Source organism: Tamandua tetradactyla, chromosome 2 (assembly GCF_023851605.1).
Source record: "Tamandua tetradactyla isolate mTamTet1 chromosome 2, mTamTet1.pri, whole genome shotgun sequence".
Lineage (NCBI taxonomy): Eukaryota > Metazoa > Chordata > Mammalia > Pilosa > Myrmecophagidae > Tamandua > Tamandua tetradactyla.
The window spans coordinates 93329100-93353454 of record NC_135328.1 but is presented as its reverse complement, the minus strand read 5'-3'; the positions used below and the strand labels follow the sequence as shown (position 1 = coordinate 93353454).

At 38.8% G+C, this 24355-nt stretch overlaps 1 protein-coding gene and 2 pseudogenes across 1 annotated transcript in view; 2 read left to right on the top strand and 1 right to left on the bottom strand.

Annotated features, from left to right (window-relative positions):
• The window catches only part of AK3 (adenylate kinase 3), a 51743-nt gene that overhangs the window by 12973 nt on the left and 14415 nt on the right, over nucleotides 1-24355 (bottom strand). The window contains exon 2 of the mRNA XM_077148275.1: nucleotides 2629-2748. Coding sequence (XP_077004390.1) covers nucleotides 2629-2748 — 120 coding nt within the window. The remainder of the gene's footprint in view (nucleotides 1-2628; nucleotides 2749-24355) is intronic.
• LOC143675105 (cytoskeleton-associated protein 2 pseudogene) lies at nucleotides 18324-19850 on the top strand (annotated as a pseudogene).
• Nucleotides 21527-23778, top strand: LOC143675103 (cytoskeleton-associated protein 2 pseudogene; annotated as a pseudogene).

Genomic DNA, 24355 nt, shown 5'->3' with positions numbered 1-24355 from the left:
TTTTTTTTATATATGTTATTGTTCACAAAAAAGGAAAAAAAAGTCAATTGTGATGATAAAAAAATATTTAGGCCCTCTAGCCTCTTATATTCTGGAGCAGCTAAAAGGGAAAATATGAGAGGATCGTATGGCAGCCCATCACAAACTCTGGGATCTGTCCTGTAACCACTTTTTGAAGAGTGCTTTGAAAACTATTGCTTTTTTATTTCTTTGCTTTGTATATATGGTATTCTATACAATAAAAAAAGTTTATAAATAAAAAAAAAGTAAAGTGTCTAGCTCACACAGTAATGAGTATTACATGCATTATAAAGCACATAGTGGGTATTTGCAGAGTCACTAAAAATCCTGAGGTACCAAACACTGTACCCTGCCTCAATTCCTCCCCTTCCTTCCAAACTCTTTCTGAAAGGAAACCAAGGGATTTAGGAAACACTCTCTCTTCCAATTCCCCTCACTCCTCCTTATGTGCTCATCCTCAACCTCTGGCTCTTACACCTCTTCCTCTGCCTACCCTGTGCTTGGGAGCTCCCAAAGATCTTTCCTTAGGCTTCTAGTCTCCTTCCCTGAGTGAGCTCCACTTTTTATGATCAACTATCTGTGGCCATTTCCCCTTTGACTCTGTCCCCCTTAACTTTTTCTGAACCTCTAAAGCCAAAGTTCCCTCCTCCACCTCTTCCCACAGGACATGGCCACTTCTCAACAGATCCCAAACTTCACCATCCACTTCACTCAAAACCTCCGTCTCCTGCTATCTGCTCAGCCTTGCCATCCTCCCAGTCGCCCAGGCAACACATCTTACTATCCTTATTTATTCTCCCCTTTCACCACCCTCCCCTCAACCACTAAGCCACAGTCAAACCTCCAAATATTTCCTATATCTTCTTTCCCACTTCTGCCCTGTCCTAAATAGAAACCTCATCATTTCTTGCCACTACTATTGCAAGGGTCTGCTAACTTACCCACTGGGTTCCAAATTCTCAACTCACCAAGTCTTTCCTCCACTACCACCATATTATCATTCTAAATACAGCTAGGCTCATGGTACGCCCCTCCGTCATGAACTTCAATATCATACAATAAGAAAAACAAAGCAGTATCATACTTAGTGCTGATGCGTTCGAAACATTCCCTTTACACTCGAAACATTTCCTTTAAAGTCAGTAACAAGACAACAGGGCTCATCAGCACTATTTCTGAAGACCCTTCTGGAGATAGCCAGTCCCTGGGTGAATGCACAAAAACCTATGATTCTCCTATAGCCAAGCAATAACTAGACAGAAGCTAATAATGGAAGAAAAAAAAGATAAGACACCTAAAAATGAACTTAAGAAATTACATGGTGCAAAATAAAGCATGTAAAGAAAAACTGAAAATAGTAAAGAAAGTAAGTAACCACCTTCCCCTCCCTCCATAACTCTCTATTCACATCTCATTTTAATCTTCCTCATGGCACATACCAGTATCTGTCCTTATCTGAGTTTGGATAAGTTTATTTTACTTACAGAAAGCTTTTTAACTTGTTTACTATTTGTCTCCCACTAGAATGCACTTTCCATGAGGGCAAGAACTTTGTTCATGTTTAGGTTCAGGCCCTAAAACAGGTTGAGGCACATAGAAGGGACTCAAAAACTATTTCAGGATGAATGCATGCATGCCTTCAGTATGCACATCCAGTGTCTATCTAGCATAGCATCGTTTGCCCCAAAGACACTCAACAAGTGTTTCAAAAATGTCTGAGTCCTCAAGATTCTATGCAAATCTAGACAGTAGGCACAGCCAATCAACATGTAGGCAAGACTTGAGTTTTCTCTTCTTGATACTAGATCCAAGAAATAAACTAGAGTAAATGCCCTGCCCAGGCTCGCCTTTAAGTTGTCCTTTCCTTCACCTGCCTGAATCAGGTCTAGCCCACTTGGAACCTTTGTGCAAATTAGAAAGTAGTGTTCCTCTTGGGGGATAAACAGAAGCAACAGGGTGCTGGCCTTGGTGAATGCAGCAGTGAGTGTGCGTGTGTATGCATGCATGCGTTTGTGTTTGTGTGTGCACATTTACATGTGTGTGAGAAGGTGGGGGCATGGCATTGAGTAGGAGAGAAGAATGCACAAACAGCAAGACTAAAGTAATGTTCCCTCTTCCAAAAAAGAATATTACAACTCAAACCTTTTTGAAGGAAAGGCTTATCCCAATTTCAAAACAAGATCTTTTCTGTGTTCTCTAAATCACCAAAGTAATAAGTAGAAACTGAAAATCCACCTATCCTCAAGGATTGTGGCCATACCTCTGGCTGGGGGAAGTTTACAGCTTATTATAAGATACACTAGGAACCTTCATCCTTCCTTTTCACTGTGATCCTCCATCATCATAAAATATTCTAAAAGCAGTGGGGAAAGAACTGAAGTCATATCCAAATGGAGCTTAGAAAATCATCCCTCAACTTCTCTCTTTCCAGTAGGTTAAACACCCAGGGGGCCAGAAAACATGACATGCCTCAGGCCCCAGGGCCATGAGTGGAAGAACTCAGGGGTCCTGGCTGCTGCCCCCAGCATCTGACTTGAAGTGCTCATTCTGCTGCCAGCAGCACTCATGGTTTTGGGTGGCTGAAATGTTCATGACACCTCCACTTACCGTCCAACAGCCAGCTATACTGGGTGAGATTTTTCAGCTCATGGAGGGCTAGCCGAGTCATGACATCATCTGGGATGAGCTTCCCTTGGTCAATGAAGGTCTTGGCTAACACACCGATTTCTATAGCCAGGAGGTAGGGGGAGAAAACAAGTCAGCAAGTGCATTTCTTTTATATACTTCCAGCTCCTAGGAACTGGTTGCTGAAAGGGGCCTCTGGACAACATACCCATATAAAAATATACATTATCAAATTTTGTAATAAAAAGGGAGGTAATAAAATAATCTATGATGCTTATTTTAGATTCTCAATTATGTATATGTGTGAATGTATAAACAGAAAATAAGATGCAAATGTATACATCTCTGTGTGATAGAATTATGAGTGATTTTTTTTTTACTTCTTTGCACTTTTCTGTATTTTACAAATATTCTCTCAGAAGAAAATATAAAAAGAATCAAAACCACTTTATTTTTAAATAATAGTTTTAAATAGGCATATGTAAGTGGCTCAGCCCAAGCGCTTATTAAATGTTCTGTGAGATTTTTCTAATTCTCAAAAACAGGTGCTGCTTTGTCATAATGCAGTTCAGTTTTTAACCAGATTAGCACTGTAATCATATTATATTTTAGTAAATAAACACACTGAAAAATAATTTATTACAATTTTAAAATATTATCCATAACTACATCGCTCTTCTACATAGTATTGTCATTTCCTCATGTTCTCTCACAGACCTATTTCTATATATTCAGAATTATAGTATAATTATATATATATATATAGTAATCTGGGCATATAAATTTTGGTGTTCTTCTATCACTACATATTATTTTGTAAGTACTTTTTTGTTATTTAATATAGTTATTTTATAATCCATCATGTTGATATATGTAGGAATGCACCAGACTTCTAATCGATCAAGATGACAGCTTAAGACACTCCAGGGTTCTGTTGTCCAACAGAACCTTTGAACAACTAGCAAAAACAGGCAGAGCCATCTTCTTCAAATCTACAGAAAACATTTAAAGGGTTGCAGTAACTGGAAGAATGCTGAATCAAGAAAATGCAATTTAAAACCTATAGAAGCTCATGGTGCACTTGGCCCCTCCCCCGCCTCCACCCCATCATGAGGTGGATGAGCCTGCACTCCCAGTCTGGGAGCCAGGCCCTGTTCTGAAGGCAGCAGAGTGATGTCTATGCACTTACTGGGGGACCTATATATCAGTGCCAATCTATCAAGAGGAAGCCTAAAGATGGAACAGCACCCATTTCTCAGGTCTGTCTTCCCCAAAATTGCCCTGCAGGCAAAAGCAGCTTGCTCACAACTAAAGCAGTGTCAGAAATAATTAATTCAAATGGCATGGGGTAAAGGATGACTGGCTGTAAGACATATGATAGAGCACCCAGGAAATGATGGAAAGTCTCTTTCACAGGAAGTAGAAGGGGCATTCACATTCCTGTAAATGGAAGAATTCTTAAGGCCATGAAGACATTCCCAGGTCAAGATAAGAAACAAGGCAGAAGATCCTGCATTTTCATCTTGGGCTGATCTTCTTGATAGGAGGGATAAACTCTGAAGGTAAGCTCCAGCCAGCACAGAGCCAATTTGCCAAGAATGAAAAGATGTTTTTGCACTGATTTGTTTTTCTTAGCTTCTGAAACTTAAGAAAATCTATGTCATGTCATTATCTGGATACAAATTTAAGACAGCTGAGGATTTAATCCCAGAGTTAGTATGTTAAAATATTACAATGCATAGGGTGCAAAAATCAAAAGACAAAGAAACAGCAAATGATGGCCCATTCAAAGGAACAAGGTAAAACTTCAAAAGACATTAACAAAGAAGACCTTGGACATACCAAAAAAGATACACACAAAAATGGTCTTTGATATGCTCAAAGAGATCAAGGAAATCATGAGAAAAAAACTAATGGATACCAGAAAAATGATGAATGAACAATAAATCTCAATAAAGAATCTCAATAAAAAGGTAAAAGGAACCAGAGGTACTGGAGTTGAAAACCACAGTAACCAAAATGAATAATTCCCTAGAGGGTTTTAACAGATTAAAGCTAGCAAAAGAAAGAAAGAATCAATGACTTGAAGCCAAGGCAATTGAAATGATTCAGGCTGAGGAACCGAAAGGAAAAAGAATGGGAAAAAAGTTAACACAGCCTGTAAGACGTGCGGGATACAATCAACTAGATCAATATATGCATTATGGGATTTCCAAAAGGACAAGATGAAGACGCAGGGGCAGGAGGAACAGTCAAAGGAATATAGGAGAAAACCTCAAAAATCCGATGAATGACATAAATCCAAGATACTTACTGAACTACAGACAGAATAAACCCAAATATACCCATACCACGGAATATAATAATCAAACAAATGCCAAATATAAAGAAAGAATTCTAAAAGTGGCAAGATAAAAGCAGTGTGTCACATTCAAGGGAGTCTCCATAAGACTATGTGCCAATTTCTCATCAGAAACCACAGAGGCAAGAAGGCAGTAGGAAAACAAAGTGCTGAAAGCAAAAATTGCCAGTCAAGGATTCTGTATCAATTCTCGCAAGCAGTGGAGACAACCAAATCAATAAGCCAAGCCCTTGATCTTGGGGTTTACCCCTATGAAACTTATGCCTGCAAAGGATAGGCTAAGCCTACTTAAAATTATGTCTAAGAGTCACACCCAGAGAACCTCTTTTGTTGTTCACATGGGCCTCTCTCTAAGCCAAGTTGGCAAGTGAACTCACTGCCCTCCCTCCTATGGGGGACATGACTCTTGGGGTATAAATGTCCCTGGCAACATGAGACAGAAATCCCTGGATGAGCCGGGACCCAGCAACATGGGATTGAGAAAGCCTTCTTGACCAAAAGGGGGAAGAGAGAAATGAGACAAAATAAAGTTTCAGTGGAGGAGAAATTTCACACACAGAATCAAGAGGTTATCCTGGAGGTTATTCTTATGCATTATATAGATATCCCTTTTTAATTAATAGTATATTAGAGTGGGTGGAGGGAAGTACCTGAAACTGTTGAGCTGAGTTCCAGGAGCCTTGATTCTTGAAGATAATTGTGTAAAGACGTAACATTTATAATGTGACTGTGTGGTCGTGAAAACCTTGTGTCTGATAATCCTTTCACCCAGGATATGGACAGATGACTAAAAAAATATGGATAAAAATAAAGAAATAATGGGGGGCAAAGGGTAAAATAGATTGGGTAGATGGAAATACTAGCGGTCAATGGGAGGGAGGGGTAGTTGTATGGTATGTATGAGTTTTTTCTTTTTTCTTTTTATTTCTTTTTCTGGAGTGATGCAAATATTCTAAAAAATTATCATGGTGATGGATACACAACTTTGTGATGATATACTGTGAGGCACTGATTGTACATCATGTATGGACTGTATGTGTGTGAAGACTTCTCAATTAAAAAAAAAAAGAATTCAGTATCAAGCAAAACTGTCTTTCACAAGTGAGGGAGGAATGAAGATTTACCCAGATAAACAAAAGCTGAGGGGCTCCACCACCACTAGATCTGCCTTACAAGAAACGCTAAAGGGAGGGCTGCAGGGTGAAAGGAAAGGACAGAAGACAACTGACTAAGCCACATGAAGACATAAAGATCTCCAGCAAAGATAATGATACTGGAAAATATAAATAGCAGTGCTATTGTATTTTTACTTCCTACACATCTAAAAGGCAAATGCATAAATGTAATGATGAATCAATAGTTTTGGACTCAGACTATATAAAATATGTAATTTGTGACAAGAACTACATAAACGTGGGGAATGAAGGGAGGGCTATAGGAATAGTTTATGTATACCATTGAGGTCGTTAAACAAAGCAAAGGAGATTGTTATAGACTTAGGATGTTAAATCTCAGCCCCCTGTTAACCACAAAGAAAATATCATAGAATATGCAAACTTATAGTACAGAAAGTAGAGTACAGATTGCCAGGGGTGGTAGTGGTGGTGGAGTAATGGGGAGTTAATGCAAAATGAGAGTAGGCTTTCTATTTAGGGATGAAGGGAAATTTATAGTATTAATGGTGGTGAGGGTACTTCAACATTGTGAATGTGATTAATCCCACTGAATGGTATGCTCGGAAGGGGTCAAAATGGGAAGAATTATGTTGTATTTATGTTTCCAAAATTTAAAAAAAGAGGAGAGGACTTCCAGGGAAGATGGCAGGGTAAGGGCCTGCAGGACTCAGTCCTTCCATCAAAACAACAGGCAGGAATTTTCTGCACAGTGCATTCATCTTGGATAGATCTTCCTGATAGGAGGGTGGAAACTCCAGAAAATCTCTGTCTTATCACCAGCTAGTTACTAAACCAAAAAAAAAAAAAAAAAAAAACAGACATCCCAGGGAGTTAATTCCAGAGTTAACAGTTTAAAATATTAAAATGTACAGTGTTCAACAAAAGAGTACAATACAAAGAAACATGAAATAATGGCCTGTTCTAGTTTGCAAGCTGCTGGAATGCAATATACCAGAAATGAACAGTTTTTAAAAAGAGGAATTTATTAAGTTGCAAGTTTCCATGTCTAAGGCTGTGAAATTGTCCAGTATTAAAGCAAGGCTATAGAAATGTCCAATCTAAGACATCCAGGGAAAGATACTTTGGTTCCAGAAAGCTGATCATGTTCAGGGTTTCTCTCTTAATTGGAAAGGCACATGGTAAACACAGCAAAATCTGCTAGCTTTCTCTCCAGGCTTCTTGTTTCATGAACTCCACTGAGGGGCATTTTCCTTCTTCATCTCCAACAGTATCTTGCTGTATGGGCTTTCGTGGTCCTCATGGCTCTGTCCAAAATGTTTCTTCTTTAAAGGATTCCAGTAAACTAGTCAAGACCCATCTGAAATGGGTGGAGTCACATCTCTCTCTAATCAAAGGTTAATACCCACAATTGGGTGTGTCACATCTCTGTGGAGATAACCTAATCAAGGTCCAACCTACAGTGCTGAATAGGGAATAAAAGAAACAGCTGCCGCCACCAGATGGATCAGGATTAAAACACGGCTTTTCTAGGGCACATAATCCTTTCAAATGGCCAATCCAAAGGAGAGGATAAAAATCCAAAAATCATCATGAAGAAGATAAAAATGTGGAAATAATGAAGCTTTTTTTAAAAAATGATCTTAAAATGCGTCAGGAGATGAAGGAAAGTACAGAGAAAGAACTACAAGATATCAGGAAAGCAATGAATAAACAGCATGAGAGTCTAAGTAAAGGTTTAGAAATTTTAAAAGGATCCAAACAGAGCTCTTGGAGTTGAAGACTACAATAACTGAAATGAAAACTATCAAAGAGGGTTTCAGAAGCAGAATGGAGCTGGTAGAAGAAAGAATCAGTGTACTTGAAGACAAGACATTTCAAATGAGCCAGGCTGAGAAACAGAAAAGAAAAAGAAATATTAAAAGCAAAAATAGCTTAACACATTTCTGGGACACAAACAAGTGCCCCAGCAATCTGGGAGTTCCAGAAGAAGAAGAAAGAAAGAAAGGGACAGAAGGAATAATAATTTTAAAAAATGACAGAGAACTTCCCAAATTTAGCAAAAATCATGAATACGTGCATTTAACAAGCCCAGAGAACACCAAACAGGATAAACATAAATACATCCCATCATACATTGATTACAATATCAAATACAAAGGACAAGGAGAAAGTTTTGAATGCTGCAAGAGAAGAGCAACATGTTACATACAAGGGAGTTCCAATAAGATTAAACTCCAATTTCTCATCAGAAACTATGGAGGCAAGAAGATGATGGATTGAAATATTTAAAGTGCTGAAGGAAAACAACTGCCAGCCAAGAATTTTATATCAGGTGACACTTTTTCAAATGGGGGTGAGAGTGGAAGATTTAGATATTCTCAAATAAACAAAAGTTGAGAGAATACACAAGACTTTGATGAGTCTTTGTACTGATTTTAACCTTGTATCGTATTTGTATTGTTAATGAAATGGTTTAAGGACTTCTGTTGTTATGGAATGAACATATTTTGTAGATGGGAAAAAACACATCTTTTTTTAGGGTCCAAAGGGTGGAATGTGCTGGTTTGAAAGGATTTATGTACCCTTAAAAAGCCTGACTTAATCCTAATCCAATTTTGTGAAGGCAACTGTTTCTTTCGATCCCTACCTAGAACTACAAGTTGGAAACTTGATTAGGTTTTGTCCATGTAAATGTGACTCACCCAATTGTGAGTATTAACCTTTCATTAGAGGCAGACGTGACTCCACCCATTCCAGGTGGGTCTTGGTTAGTTTACTGAAATCCTTTAAAAGAGGAAACATTTTGGAGAGAGCTCCTTTTTGAGAGAATGACAGAGCCACAAAAACTATGACAGTCCATGCAGCCAAAGACTTTGGAATGGAACACCCCTGGGGGAGCTTCATGAAACAAGAAGCCTGGAGAGAAAGCTAGCAGACATTATTACCATGTTCACCATGCGCCTTTCCAGTTGAGAGAGAAACCCTGAACTTCATCAGCCTTTCTTGAGTAAAGGTAACCTCTTGTTGGTGCCTTAATTTGGACTCTTTGTAGACTTGCTTTAATTTGGCTATTTCTGTGGCCTTAGAACTGTAACTAACAACCTATTAAATTCCCCTTTTTAAAAGCCGTTCCATTTCTGATATATTTCATTCCAGTAGCTAGCAAAATAGAACACATGGTAAATAGCAATATCTAGCTGAAGCCTGCATAAGAGTAGCCTTCAGAATAGCCTCTCAACTCTATTTGAACTCTCTCAGCCACTGATACCTTATTTGTTACAATTTTCCCCCTTTTGGTCAGGAAGGCATTGTTGATCCCACACTTTCAGGGCCAGGCTCATCCCTGGGAGTCATCTCCTACGCCTCCAGGGAGACTTTCACCCCTGGATGTCATGTCCCACATAAAGGGGAGGGCAGTGATTTCACTTGCAGAGTTAGACTCTCAAATTGCAGAGAAAGAGTCCACATCTGCACAAAAAAAGGAAGTCCTGTAGAAGTAACTCTTATGCATAACTATAGGTAGGCTTAGCGTCTCTGCTACATAAATAAACTCCACAAGAGCAAGCCTCAAGATCAAGGGCTTGGCCTATTGACTTGGGAATCCCTAATGTCTGAAACAGTATCAGGGGTTTCCCTGCTGGTAAAGTTTAATAGCTCTATTTTTTTTTTCTCCATTGCCTCAAGGGACTTTGCTAATAGTTTTAAATTATCTGCTCAACACACTCTGGGATGTATCCAGGCATTACATTAAGCTATACAGAATTACAAGCCCTTATTCCCATTCTGGGCTCCCTGTGTCATGAGGCATTCAACGATGTGAATGAACATGTGGGACATTTGGTGAGGCCAAATAAGCCAGAAACAAAAGAACAACAATGGTAGTCTCCTTTAGAAAATGCTTATAAGAAATCATATATAGGAGGGGCCAAGATGGCGGCTTAGTAAGGTGCGTGCGTTTTAGTTCATCCTCCAGAGCAACTACTAAATAACCAGAAACAGTACAGAACAGCTCCTGGAGCCACGACAGAGACCAGACACACAGCGTACCCCAGTCTGGACTAGTTGGACCGGCTGCGAGTCTCCACAACAATGAATTCCCCGAGCTGCGCGCACTTCCCCAAGCCACGGCGCCTCCCTCACAGGCAGCTTCCAGGACCAGCTGTGAGTCTCGGAACAGCGAGTTCCCCAAGCCCCGGCAGCTGGCGACCGGCGTCCCTCCCCCACAGGTGGCTTCCTGGACCGGCTGCGAGTCTCTGGACCGGCTGCGAGTCTTGGAACAGTGAGTTTCCCAAGCCGCAGCAGTCGGCGCCCCTCCCCCACAGGCGTCTTCCCGGACCAGCTGCGAGTCTCGGAACAGTGAGTTCCCCAAGCTGTGGCAGCCAGCTACCGGCACCCCTCCCCCACAAGCGGCTTCCTGGAGGGAAAGGAAAGAGTCTCCAACAGTAGCAGGGACTGAGTCCAACCAAACACCAATAGTGGCATTAATAAACAAATTCTGACAAATAAAAATAGGCCCCCAGCTCAGGTGAAACTGATCAAGGCGGAAGTCGCCTATTGGGCTAACTGAAAAAGAGGAAAGGGGACGAAACAGAGCCTTCTGCGGCTGTTTCTACGGAGGCTTGGTTGCCTCTGGACTCAGCGCCAGGATTACACAGGCTGCAACTGCCCCAAACGCAGAAACAGGCTGCTTTCAGGGCTCTCTACCACCTGAACCTTCCCCACGGGAGGGGTGAAATGCAACTCAGGTGGAATCCCTCTCTCAAGGAATTCAGATCCCAGAGCTTCACAATTTGAAGCCATTAAAACCAGCCTACAACCTTTCCTCTGTCTCCAAAATGCCCTCAGCAGGGAGAGCCTTCCAAAGCTAAAGGAGTCACAACATATTTTGCTGGTGGGACCCGCAGACAGACAAGCGCCACATACTGGGCAGGATAAGAAAAACAGAGCCCAGAGACTTCACAGGAAAGTCTTTCAACCTGCTGGGTCTCACACTCAGGGAAAACTGATGCAGGTGATTCCTTCACCCCGAAAGGAGGCCAGCTTAGTCCGGGAAAACCCAGCTGGAGTGTGTAATACCTATGTAGACCCTCCTAAGGGTAGGAGGGAAAAGGCACCTTACAAGCAGGACAAGAAACAAGAAAATAAGAACTGAAAATTTACCCTCTGTTAAACAAAACTTAAGCTAGAGGCCCAGAAAAAGCTGAACTGAAGGTCAGTGAACAGATAGACAACAAACTTATCTAGCAAGAAAACCCTAGGTAAGATAAGTGAAAGCAATCTCCAGAATAAACTAATTAAGGTAATTAAATGTCCAGACGCCAGCAAAAAATAACAAATCACACCAGGAAAATTGAAGATATGGCCCAGTCAAAGGAACAAACCAACAGCTCAAATGAGATACAGGAGCTGAGACAACTAATTCTGAATATACGAACAGAAATGAAAAACCTGTTCAAAAACCAAATCAATCAATTGAGGGAGGACATGAAGAAGGCAAGGAATGAACAAAAAGAAGAAATGGAAAGTCTGAAAAAATAAAATCACAGAACTTATGGGAATGAAAGATACAGTAGAAGAGATGAAAAAACAATGGGAACCTACAATGGTAGATTTCAAGAGACAGAGGTTAGAATTAGTGAACTGGAGGATGGAACATCTGAGATCCAAAAAGAAACAGAAACTATAGGGAAAAGAATGGAAAAATTTGAGCAGAGGCTCAGGGAACTGAATGATAATATGAAGCGCACAAATATACGTGTTGTGGGTGTCCCAGAAGGAGAAGAGAAGGGAAAAGGAGGAGAAAAACTAATGGAAGAAATTATCACTGAAAATTTCCCAACTCTTATGAAAGACCTAAAATTACAGATCCAAGAAGTGCAGCATACCCCAAAGAGAATAGAACCAAATAGGCATTCTCCAAGACACTTACTAGTCAGAATGTCAGAGGTCAAAGAGAAAGAGAGGATCTTGAAAGCAGCAAGAGAAAAACAATCCATCACATGCAAGGGAAACCCAATAAGACTATGTGTAGATTTCTCAGCAGAAACCATGGAGGCAAGAAGACAGTGGGATGATATATTTAAATTACTAAAAGAGAAAAACTGCCAACCAAGAATTCTGTATCCAGCAAAATCGTCCTTCAAAAATGAGGGAGAATTAAAATATTTTCAGACAAAAAGTCACCGAGAGAATTTGTGACCAAGAGACCAGCTCTGCAGGAAATACGAAAGGGAGCACTAGAGACAGATACGAAAAGACAGAAGAGAGAGGTGTGGAGAAGAGTGTAGAAAGAAGGAAAATTAGATATGATATATATAATACAAAAGGCAAAATGGTAGAGGAAAGTATTACCCAAACAGTAACAACACTAAATGTTAATGGACTGAATTCCCCAATCAAAAGATATAGGCTGGCAGAATGAATTAAAAAACAGGATCCTTCTATATGCTGTCTACAGGAAACACATCTTAGACCCAAAGATAAACATAGGTTGAAAGTGAAGGTTGGGAAAAGATATTTCATGCAAATAATAACCAGAAAAGAGCAGGAGTAGCTATACTAATATCCAACAAATTAGACTTCAAATGTAAAACAGTTAAAAGAGACAAAGAAGGATACTATCTACTAATAAAAGGAACAATTCAACATGAAGACATAACAATCATAAATATTTATGCACCGAACCAGAATGCCCCAAAATACGTGAGGAATACACTGCAAATACTGAAAAGGGAAACAGACACATCTACCATAATAGTTGGAGACTTCAATTCCCCACTCTCATCAATGGACAGAACATCTAGACAGAGGATCAATAAAGAAACAGAGAGTTTGAATATTACAATAAATGAGCTAGACTTAATAGACATTTATAGGACATTACACCCCACAATAGCAGGATACACCTTTTTCTCAAGTGCTCATAGATCATTCTCAAAGGTAGACCATATGCTGGGTCACAAAGCAAGTCTCAACAAATTTAAAAAGATTGAAATCATACACTTTCTCAGATCATAAAGGAATGAAGTTGGAAATCAATAATAGGCAGAGTGCCAGAAAATTCACAAATACGTGGAGGCTCAACAACACACTCTTAAACAACCAGTGGGGCAAGGAAGAAATTACAAGAGAAATTAGTAAATATCTCGAGGCGAATGTAAATGAAAACACAACATATAAAAACCTATGGGACGCAGCAAAGGAAGTGCTAAGAGGGAAATTTATTGCCCTAAATGCCTATATCAGAAAAGAAGAAAGGGCAAAAATTCGGGAATTAACTGTCCACTTGGAAGAACTGGAGAAAGAACAGCAAACTAACCCCAAAGCAAGCAAAAGGAAAGAAATAACAAAGATTAGAGCAGAAATAAATGAAATTGAGAACATGAAAACAACAGAGAAAATCAATAAGACCAGAAGTTGGTTCTATGAGAAAATCAACAAGATTGATGGGCCCTTAGCAAGATGACAAAAAGAAGAAGAGGGAGGACGCAAATAAATAAGATCAGAAATGGAAGAGGAGACATAACCACTGACCTCACAGAAATAAAGGAGGTAATAACAGGATACTATGAACAACTTTATGCGAATAAATACAACAATGTAGATGAAATGGACATGTTCCTAGAAAGGCATGAACAACCAACTTTGTCTCAAGAAAAAATAGATGACCTCAACAAACCAATCACAAGTAAAGAAATTGAATCAGTCATTCAAAAGCTTCCCAAAAAGAAAAGTCCAGGACCAGACGGCTTCACATGTGAATTCTACCAAACATTCCAGAAAGAATTAGTACCAACCCTGCTCAAACTCTTCAAAAAAATTAAGTGGAGGGAAAGCAACCTAATTCATTCTATGAAGCCAACATCACCCTCATACCAAAACCAGGCAAAGATATTACAAAAAAAGAAAACTACAGACCAATCTCTCTAATGAATATAGAGGCAAAAATCCTCAACAAAATTCTAGCAAATCGAATCCAGCAATACATTAAAAGAATTATACATCATGACCAAGTAGGATTCATCCCAGGTATGCAAGGACGGTTCAACATAAGAAAATCAATTAATGTAATGCGCCATATCAACAAGTCAAAGCAGAAAAATCACATGATCATCTCAATTGATGCAGAGAAGGCATTTGACAAGATTCAACATCCTTTCCTGTTGAAAACACTTCAAATGATAGGAATAAAAGGGAACTTCCTTAAAATGATAAAGGGAATAAATGAAAAACCCACAGCTAATATCATCCTCAATGGGGAAAAATTGAAAACTTTCCCCCTAAGATCAGCAACAAGACAAGGATGTCCACTATCACCACTGTTATTCAACATCGTGTTGGAAGTTCTAGCCAGAGCAATTAGACAAGAAAAAGAAATACAAGGCATCAGAATTGGAAAGGAAGAAGTAAAACTATCACTGTTTGCAGATGATATGATACTATACGTCGAAAACCCTGAAAAATCCACAGCAAAACTACTAGAGCTAATAAACGAGTACAGCAAAGTAGCAGGTTACAAGATCAACATTCAAAAATCTGTAGCATTTCTATACACCAGCAATGAACAAGCTGAGGGGGAAATCAGGAAACGAACTCCATTTACAATTGCAACTAAAAGAATAAAATACTTAGGAATAAATTTAACTAAAGAGACAAAAGACCTATACAAAGAAAACTACAAGAAACTGTTAAAAGAAATCACAGAAGACCTAAATAGATGGAAGGGCATACTGTGTTCATGGATTGGAAGACTAAACATAGTTAAGATGTCAACTCTACCTAAATTGATTTACAGATTCAACGCAATACTAATCAAAATCCCAACAACTTATTTTGCAGAAATAGAAAAACCAATAAGCAAATTTATCTGGAAGGGCAGGGTGCCCCGAATTGCTAAAAGTATCTTGAGGGAAAAAAACGAAGCTAGAGGTCTCACGCTGCCTGATTTTAAGGCATATTATGAAGCCACAGTGGTCAAAACAGCATGGTACTGGCATAAAGATAGATATATCGACCAATGGAATGGAATAGAGTGCTCAGAGGTAGACCCTCTCATCTATGGACATTTGATCTTTGATAAGGCAGTCAAGCCAACTCACCTGGGACAGAACAGTCTCTTCAATAAATGGTGCCTAGAGAACTGGATATCCATATGCAAAAGAATGAAAGAGGACCCGTATCTCACACCCTATACAAAAGTTAACTCAAAATGGATCAAAGATCTAAACATTAGGTCTAAGGTCATAAAACAGTTAGAGGAAAATGGAGGGAGATATCTTATGAATCTTATCATTGGAGGCGGTTTTATGGACCTTACACCTAAAGCAAGAGCACTGAAGAAAGAAAGAAAGAAATGGGAGCTCCTCAAAATTAAACACTTTTGTGCATCAAAGAACTTCATCAAGAAAGTAAAAAGACAGCCTACCCAATGGGAGAAAATATTTGGAAATGACATATCAGATAAAGGTCTAGTATCCAGAATTTATAAAGAGATTGTTCAACTCAACAACAAAAAGACAGCCAATCCAATTAGAAAATGGGAAAAAGAATTGAACAGACACTTCTCAGAAGAGGAAATACAAATGGCCAAAAGGCACATGAAGAGATGCTCAATGTCCCTGGCCATTAGAGAAATGCAAATCAAAACCACAATGAGATATCATCTCACACCCACCAGAATGGCCATTATCAACGAAACGGAAAATGACAAGTGCTGGAGAGGATGTGGAGAAAGAGGCACACTTATCCACTGTTGGTGGGATTGTCAAATGGTGTAACCACTGCGGAAGGCAGTTTGGCGGTTCCTCAAAAAGCTGAATATAGAATTGCCATATGACCCAGTAATACCATTGCTAGGTATCTACTCAAAGGACTTAAGGGCAAAGACACAAACGGACATTTGCACACCAGTGTTTATAGCAGCATTATTTACAATTGCAAAGAGATGGAAACAGCCAAAATGTCCATCAACAGACAAGTGGCTTAACAAACTATAGTATATACATACGATGGAATGTTATGCAGCATGTAATAACATGGATGGACCTAGAGAACATTATGCTGAGTGAGACTAGCCAAAAACTAAAGGACAAATACTGTATGGTCCCACTGATGTGAACCGACATTAGTGAATAAACTTGGAATATGTCATTGGTAACAGAGAGCATCAGGAGATAGAAATAGGGTATGATAATGGGTAATTGGAGCTGAAGGGATACAAACTGTGCAACAGGACTGGATACAAAAACTCAGAAATGGACAGCACAATACTACCTAATTGTAATGTAATTATGTTAAAACAGTGAATGAAGCTGCATGTGAGGTATAGTTTTTTTTTTTCTGTTGTCTTTTTATTTCTTTTTCTAAATCGATGCAAATGTACTAAGAAATGATGAATATGCAACTATGTGATGATATTAAGAATTACTGATTGTATATGTAGAATGGAATGATTTCTAAATGTTTTGTTAGATAATTTTTTTAATTAATAAAGAAATAAAAAATAAAATAAAATTAGGAAATTGGAAAAAAAAAAAAGAAATTATATATATATAACCTGATGTTTAGAGATAAGAACGAAGCCAATCAGGTTGGGGTTAAAGCAATTCAGAACACAGGGGTATGGAAGACATTGCTTTATTTTAGAACCACACATACTCTTTGAGACCAAAGGAAGAAAGGTTTATTTGGTCTGGAACTGAAATTTTCTGAAGCACATAATCTAACTCAACCTGTCTGTACAGCTCATTTGAACAACTGAAACACAGGAACACAGAATAAGAATGTGGTCCATTAATCCTGAATATTCTAATGTAATACCTGGATACATCTTAGAGTATAATAAACAAATAATTCAAAAAGTACTGGCAAAGTCCCTTGAAGGATGGGAGAAAAAATAGGGAACTATTAAACGTTACCATCAGGGAATCCCCTGATATGGTGTCAAACTTAAGGGACATGCAAATCAGTAAGCCATGCCCTTGATCTTGAGGCTTGCTCTTGTGGAGCTACGTGGGACGGGGTGAAAGTCTCCTTGGAGGCACAGGAGATGACTCCCAGGGATGAATTCAGTCCTGGCACCAGGGGTTCAACAATCCCATCCTGACAAAAGTGGGAAAAGAAGTGTAATCGATAAAGTTTCTGTGGCAGAGAGTTCAAATAGAGTCAAAAGGCTACTCTGGAGATCGCTCTTACACAAGCTGCAGTTAGACATTGCTACCTACCACAACTGCCAACCCCCAACTAGGACCATTCCAGCCAATCCTAAAAAACACATAGGGCAATATATAAGATTCCACAAGGGTTCCAGACACTAGTGTAACTGTCCAGAAAACTACAACCTCCAGATGGGTCCTGAAACCTAGAGGGCCCAGCCTCCCCAGAACATCAGATATTTCCATCTCCCTACCCTATATTACTGACAGATCCTTCCAACATGAAAAAGTTAGAATGGCCATAGCCCAAACACTTCTAGAGAGAAGGACAGAAAGATCAAAGGTAATGGTGGAGTTATACAGAGGAAATAGGATTTAACAAATGAGTATAATTGCTGAATTATTAAATTGATATCTCTTTTAGTCTCCAGTATCTTAGAGCAGCTAGAAGTAAAACCTAAAACTGTGAAATTGTAACCCATGTCAAACTCTGAAATATGTTCTACAACTAATTGTGATACTATGCTTTGAAATTTATTGCTTTTTGTATTTGTCATTTTTCACAATAAAGAAAAAAAGTCAATTGTGATGATAAAAAAATATTTATGCCTTCCAGCCTCCTATATTCTGGAGCAGCTAGAAGGAAAAATCTGAGAGGATCATATGATAGCCCATGACAAACTCTGGGATCTGTCCTGTAACCACTTGTTGAAAAGTGCCTTGAAAACTAATGTTTTTTTCTTTCTTTGCTTCATATATATGTTGATTATACAATCAAAAAGTTATTAAAAATATATCTGTAGCGAGGAAAAGTTGTCAAAAAATTTTTTATCTTCAGGCCAATGAGGAGAACAACCAGGTCTCCGTCCTAACTCTCTAACTCTCCCCTACCCCACTCCCCAAATCTTCTAGTTCCTACTTCTATGGTTTTGTCTAACGTACTGGATGTTTGTGTGGGCTTTATGGAGGTGATATTACTAGGGGAGGATGGAAGGATTATGGCAGGACAAGTGAACACACAGAAAGATGTTTACAAGTAAGAAATGCTATTTCTATCTCATCATCTGGGGGTGAGGGAAGGAGCTGTGCCGGTATGAAAATATTATGCACTCCAGAAAAGCCATGTTTTAATCTTGATCCAATCTTGTGGGGCAGCTGTTTCATTTAATTCTGATTCAGTACTGTAGGTTGGAAATTTCTGATTAGATATTTCAACAGAGATGTGACATGCCCAATTGTGGGTGTGACTTTTGATTACATAGAGATGTGACTCCACCCATTCCAGGTGGGTCTTGATTAGTTTACTGGAATCTTTTAAAAGAAGAAACCTTTTGGAGAGAGTCAGAGCTGACAGTAACTACAGAACCAACAGAGAGAGAGCCGGTAGAAACTTCAGCACTGACAGAGCAGAGACAAGGATGTGTGGAGATGTTTGTAGCCTAGCAGACGTTACTATGTGCCTTCTCATGAGATGTTAAGCAAGCCAGAACCTGGAGAGAGCCAAGGAAGCCAAGAGATGACAGCCAGCCCCAGAGAAGCAAAGTAAAGATCCTCCACAGGAAGCCAGGCTGCAGGCAACACAGCTGAGGAGCAAGGGACCAGCAGATGCCAGCACGTGACTACCCAGCTGACAGAGGTGTTTCTAACCTACTGGCCTTTATGGAGTGAAGAGCAAAGAAGACAAAACCTCAAGGAACTTCTATTAGAAAGAAATACATGTTTTGTATACAAAGAGGAAGATCAGATATCCAGAAACCAGAGAATGATGACAACTGAACACCAGGTCCAAGAAGAGACAAAAGTTCTGAAACTTAGAACAAAAATGACTGAAAAAGAAATGCCAGTAGATCTACAGAGAGCAAAAATAATATAAGCATGGAAAAAAATTACATTCCTTTAAAACCTTCTAACGAATCAACCAATTCAACCATAGCAGTCGGTATATATAATTTTGATGATAATAATCAAGCTATTAAGTTGTTTCCAATCAAAGATTATCCCCCAAATTAACATATGACATTTACTCAGTCATTTCACTTTAAAAAAATAGTAAAAAAAAAAAAAACCACAAATGACTACAGAGAAACGTCAGGAAGATGCTGTTAACATTCCCACGAAAACCTGTGCAGCTGATATCTTATCGTGGCCAAATTGTTTAGTCTAAGGTTAATTCACTTAGAAAAAAACCTCTATAAGTCATTGATGTAAGTTCTGCAACAACCAAGAAACTTTCAACTACTGTCTCTGAAGCCACAGAGCCTCAACCTATAAACACCAGCAGTATAATAGTGAAAAATAAGTCTCAAATGTAACTACCACAAAACTTGCAAGCACTGCATGTCAGGACACACAACTTGTGCGACCTCTTATTAGAAGTCACCACAATAATCGCCTGGACAAGGTGAAACAGAGCATCAACATTCTGCCAATGTTACAATCCAGAAAGGGCCTACTGGAAAGGGAGAACTACAAATAAAAACATATTTATCTAGGGTCCAAATAAATTCTCAAGACATAAAAAGAAATGATACACCCGGTGTTCTCGTTTGCTAGCTGCCGGAATGTAACACACCAGAGATGGATTGACTTTTAATAAAAGTGGATTTATTTCATTAGTTCTTCAGAGGAAAGGCAGCTAACTTTCAACTGAGGTTCTTTCTTAAGTAGGAAGGCACAGGGTGATCTCTGCTGGCCTTCTCTCCAGGCCTCTGGATTCCAACAACTTTCCCCAGGGTGATTCCTTTCTGCATCTCCAAAGGCCTGGTCTGAGCTGGGAATGCTGAGATGAGGTATGCTGAGCTGCTTGGGCTGTGCTACATTGAGCTCTCTCACTTAAGCACCAGCCAATTAAATCAAACATCGTTTATTGCAGCAGGCACACCTTCTAGCCAACTGCAGATGTAATCAGCAACAGATGAGGTTCATATGCCATCAACTCAGGTCAACAGCAATAGAACTAGGCACCGTCACCTGGCCAAGCTGACAACTGAATCTAACTACCACACCCATTAATACCATTGCTAGGTAATTGTCATGGTCAGATTCATGTGCCAACTTGGCCAAGTGGTGGTACCTGTTTGTCTGGTTGGGCAAGTGCTGGCCTGTCTGTTGCAATGAAGACATTTCATAGAACTAAATCATGATATGTCTGCTGTATCCACAGCTGATTCCATTTGTAATCAGCCAAGGGGCGTGTCTTCTGCAATGAGTGATGCTTAATCTAATCACTGGAGGCCTTTTTAGGAGGATTCAGAAGAGACAGGCTCTCTTCCTGCTTCGGCGGCGAGCCTCTCCTGTGGAGTCCGTCCAGACCCTCCATCGGAATCATCAGCTTCACAGCCTGCCCTGTGGATTTTGGACTCTGCATTCCCACAGTTACATAAGACACTTTTATAAATTTTATATTTGAGTGTTTCCTGTTGATTCTGTTTCTCTAGAGAACACTAATATAGTAATCTACTCAGAGGACATGAGGGAAGGACACAAACAGACATTTGCATACCAATGTTATAGCAGCATTATTTACTATTGCCAAGAGATGGAAAGAGCCAAAATGTCCATCAACAGACGATTGGCTAAACAAACTGTGGTATATACATACGATGGAATATTATGCAGCTGTAAGACAGAATAAAGTTATGAAGTATGTAACAACATGGATGAACCTTAAGGACATTAGGCTGAGTGAGATTAGCCAGAAGCAAAAGGATAAATATGGTCTCACTGATATCAACTGATATTAGTGAATGAATTTGGAGAATTTCAGTTGGTAACAGAGACCATCAGGAGATAGAAATAGGGTAGATATTGAGTAATTGGAACTGAAGGGATACAGATTGTGCAACAGGACTGAATATAAAAGCTCAGAAATGGACAGCACAATACTACCTAACTGTAATACAATAATGTTAGTACACTGAATGAAGCTGAATGTGAGAATGATAGAAGGAGGAGGGCTGGGGGCACAAATGAAATCAGAAGAAAAGATAGACAACAAAGACTGAAATGATATAATCTAGGAATACCTAGAGTGTATAATGGTAGTGACTAAATTTACAAATTAAAAAATGTTTTTGCATGAGGAAGAACACAGGAATGTTAATAGTGCAGGGTGTTGAAAACAGATGGTAATTCATATTTTAAAACTTTAACTTATGAGACTAAAGCAAAAAATGTTCATTTGGTACAAAATTTATATTTTGCCTAGTGTATTTCCTAATATAACTCATATGAACACATTAACTGAACACCACAGTACATGGAACCTTGAGTAGGGCATGAGATTTTGTAGGTTTGTCCAGAGTGATGCCCCAATAAATACCAGAGTGATTTTGAACAGTGAATAAACAAGTATACACAAAATCCCCTTCAAGGAATGGTGAGAAGGAGGGAAAACTCAACTTCCCCAAGTGAAGAATTCTTGATATTCTCACAAACAAGCAGTGGGGACAACCGAAGCAATAGGCTGAGCCCTCAATCTGGGGGGTTGTTCATATGAAACTTAACCCCGCAAAGGACAAGCTAAGCCTACTTAAAATTAGGCCTAAGAATCACCCCCAAGAGAACCTCTTCTGTTGCTCAGATGTGGCCTCTCTCTCTCAGCCAACACGACAAGCAAACTCACTGCCCTCCCCCTCTCTATGTAGGACATGATTCCCAGGAATGTAAACCTTCCTGGCAATGAGGGACAGAAATCCTAGAATGAGCTGGGACTCAGCATCAAGGGATTGAGAAAACCTTCTCAACCAAAAAGGGAAGAGTGAAATGAGACAAAGTGTCAATGGCTGAGAGATTCCAAACAGAGATGAGAGGTTATCCTGGAGGTTATTCTTATGCATTAAATAGATATCACTTTTTTTTTAGTTAAGGTGTAATGGAGAGGCTGGAGGGAACTGCCTGAAAATGCAGAGCTGTGTTCCAGTAGCCATGTTTCTTGAAGATGATTGTATAATGATACAGCTTTTGCAATGTGACTGTGTGATTGTGAAAACCTTGTGTCTGATGTTCCTTTTATCTACCTTACAGACAGACAAGTAAAACATATGGATTAAAAATTAATAAATAATAGGAGGAACAAATGTTAAAATAAATTTAATAGACTGAAATGCTAGTGATCAATGAAAGGGAGGGGTAAGGGGGTATGGTATGTATTAATTTTTTTCTGTTTTTTTTATTGCTTTTTCTGAACTGATGCAAATGTTCTAAGAAATGATCATGATGATGAATATACAACTGTGATAATATTGTGAGTTACTGATTATATAACAAGAATGGAATGAACATATGGTAAGAATGTTTGTGTTTGTATGTGGATATGTTTCATAAATTAAAAAAAAAAATTAAAAAAAAGAAAGAAATGAGACATTGTCAAGAAACCTGGCTTCTAAAGTTATAACCAGGCCTCCTTTATCTTCTAATACCAAACTGATTGAACAGTCCAAAACCACTGACCAGCAAAGACATACTGCAGCCAAAGCCAAAGCAACCTTTCACAGATTGACTCAGCCCAAAGAAACTGCAGGAGAGAGAAAAATCTGCCTGACCGAGTGGAAAGCTGACAAAGAAAGAGTGCTAAAAAGGCCTCTTAGCTCCATACTTAGCCAGCTAAAACCTGAAGGACAAAATGAAAAACCAGTTGGGTCTTTCTGGACTACCATGGCAGAAGAAGATGAACAGAGACTATTTACTGAAAAAGTAAATAAGACATTTGTGAATGCTTGAAACTGATTTAATGAGAAATGCCCAAAAGAAGAAATATTGGCCACACGGAATGATCTGATTGAAAATATTCCAGATATGAAAAAGCTTATTAAATACTGGATATGCTTTGCACGTCTTGTACCAATCACAAGTTCCACTGAAAATATCATCGCAATCTATGAGAAAGCCATTCTGGCAGGGGCTCAGCCTATTGAAGAGATACAACATGCAACTGTAGATATTCCAACACTGAAGAGTCAAAAAGAACTTAATTCTGGAGAAAATACTGAGGCTTGTGCAGCAATGGAACAAATCCAAGAAGTCCACACTGAAAATACAGGTGTTAACCTAGAGCCAGAAAAACTGGAAATGGAAAACAAACCGCATAGAAATCTGATATTTCAAGACTGTGAAAAAGAACAAGAGGACAAAACAAAAGAGCCCGTCAGTGATACTAAAACCCCCAATAACGAAACCAGAGCAAGTTGCTTAATTAAATATAATGTTTCTACTACACCATACTCGCAAAGTGTAAAAAAGAAGATGCAGTTTGATGAAACAAATTCTGCATTTAAAGAGCTGAAGTTTCTAACACCAGTGAGATGTTCTCGGTGTCTTCAAGCGAAAAATTCCAAATTGCCAGATATGTTCAAAGACCATTATCCTTGTGTGTCTTCACTGGAACAGTTAACAGAATTGTGAAACGGATACTTTGGTATGCTGTTCTAATGCTGTGCTCTGCCGGATGTGCTCCAAGACTGAGACAGCAGAAGAGAATTAAAGTCCTCATAAGGAATGGGTTTTAATATAAATAAGAAGGTACTTTGTGGTAAGGGAAAGATGGTAGGTAAACTTAATGGATATTAGAAACTTTAAAGTTAGTCTGAGTTCCTTTCTTAGTTAAAATTTTAACTTCCTTTGACGTATTTTATAGACTATTAGAATGAAGTTAATATATTATTAACAAATTTCACTCTAGTTTTGGTAGCATCTATAAAATACTAGCAGTTAAACTTGTTTTTCTGATATTAAAGCTTTACTGTTAAATCATGTCGCCTGAAACCTGACCACTATATCCAGTAAACATTTATTTTCCTCTCACATATAAATACCGCCAATAAAATTGTTTTGTAAAGCCCTGAAGTAATACTTAAATGACATACATAATCTACCAACTCTACAGTTTCAATAAGTGATTTTTCATTTTAAAAGACTAGTTTTATTTGACTGTGATCAAACATCACATATTTCATCTTATTCATGATTATTCTTTCCATTTATGTAATAGTAGCTATCTTTATTCTATTTACTGTCTTTTGTTTGGGAGAGTAGCACTTTCAAACTTTTTAACTGTGTAC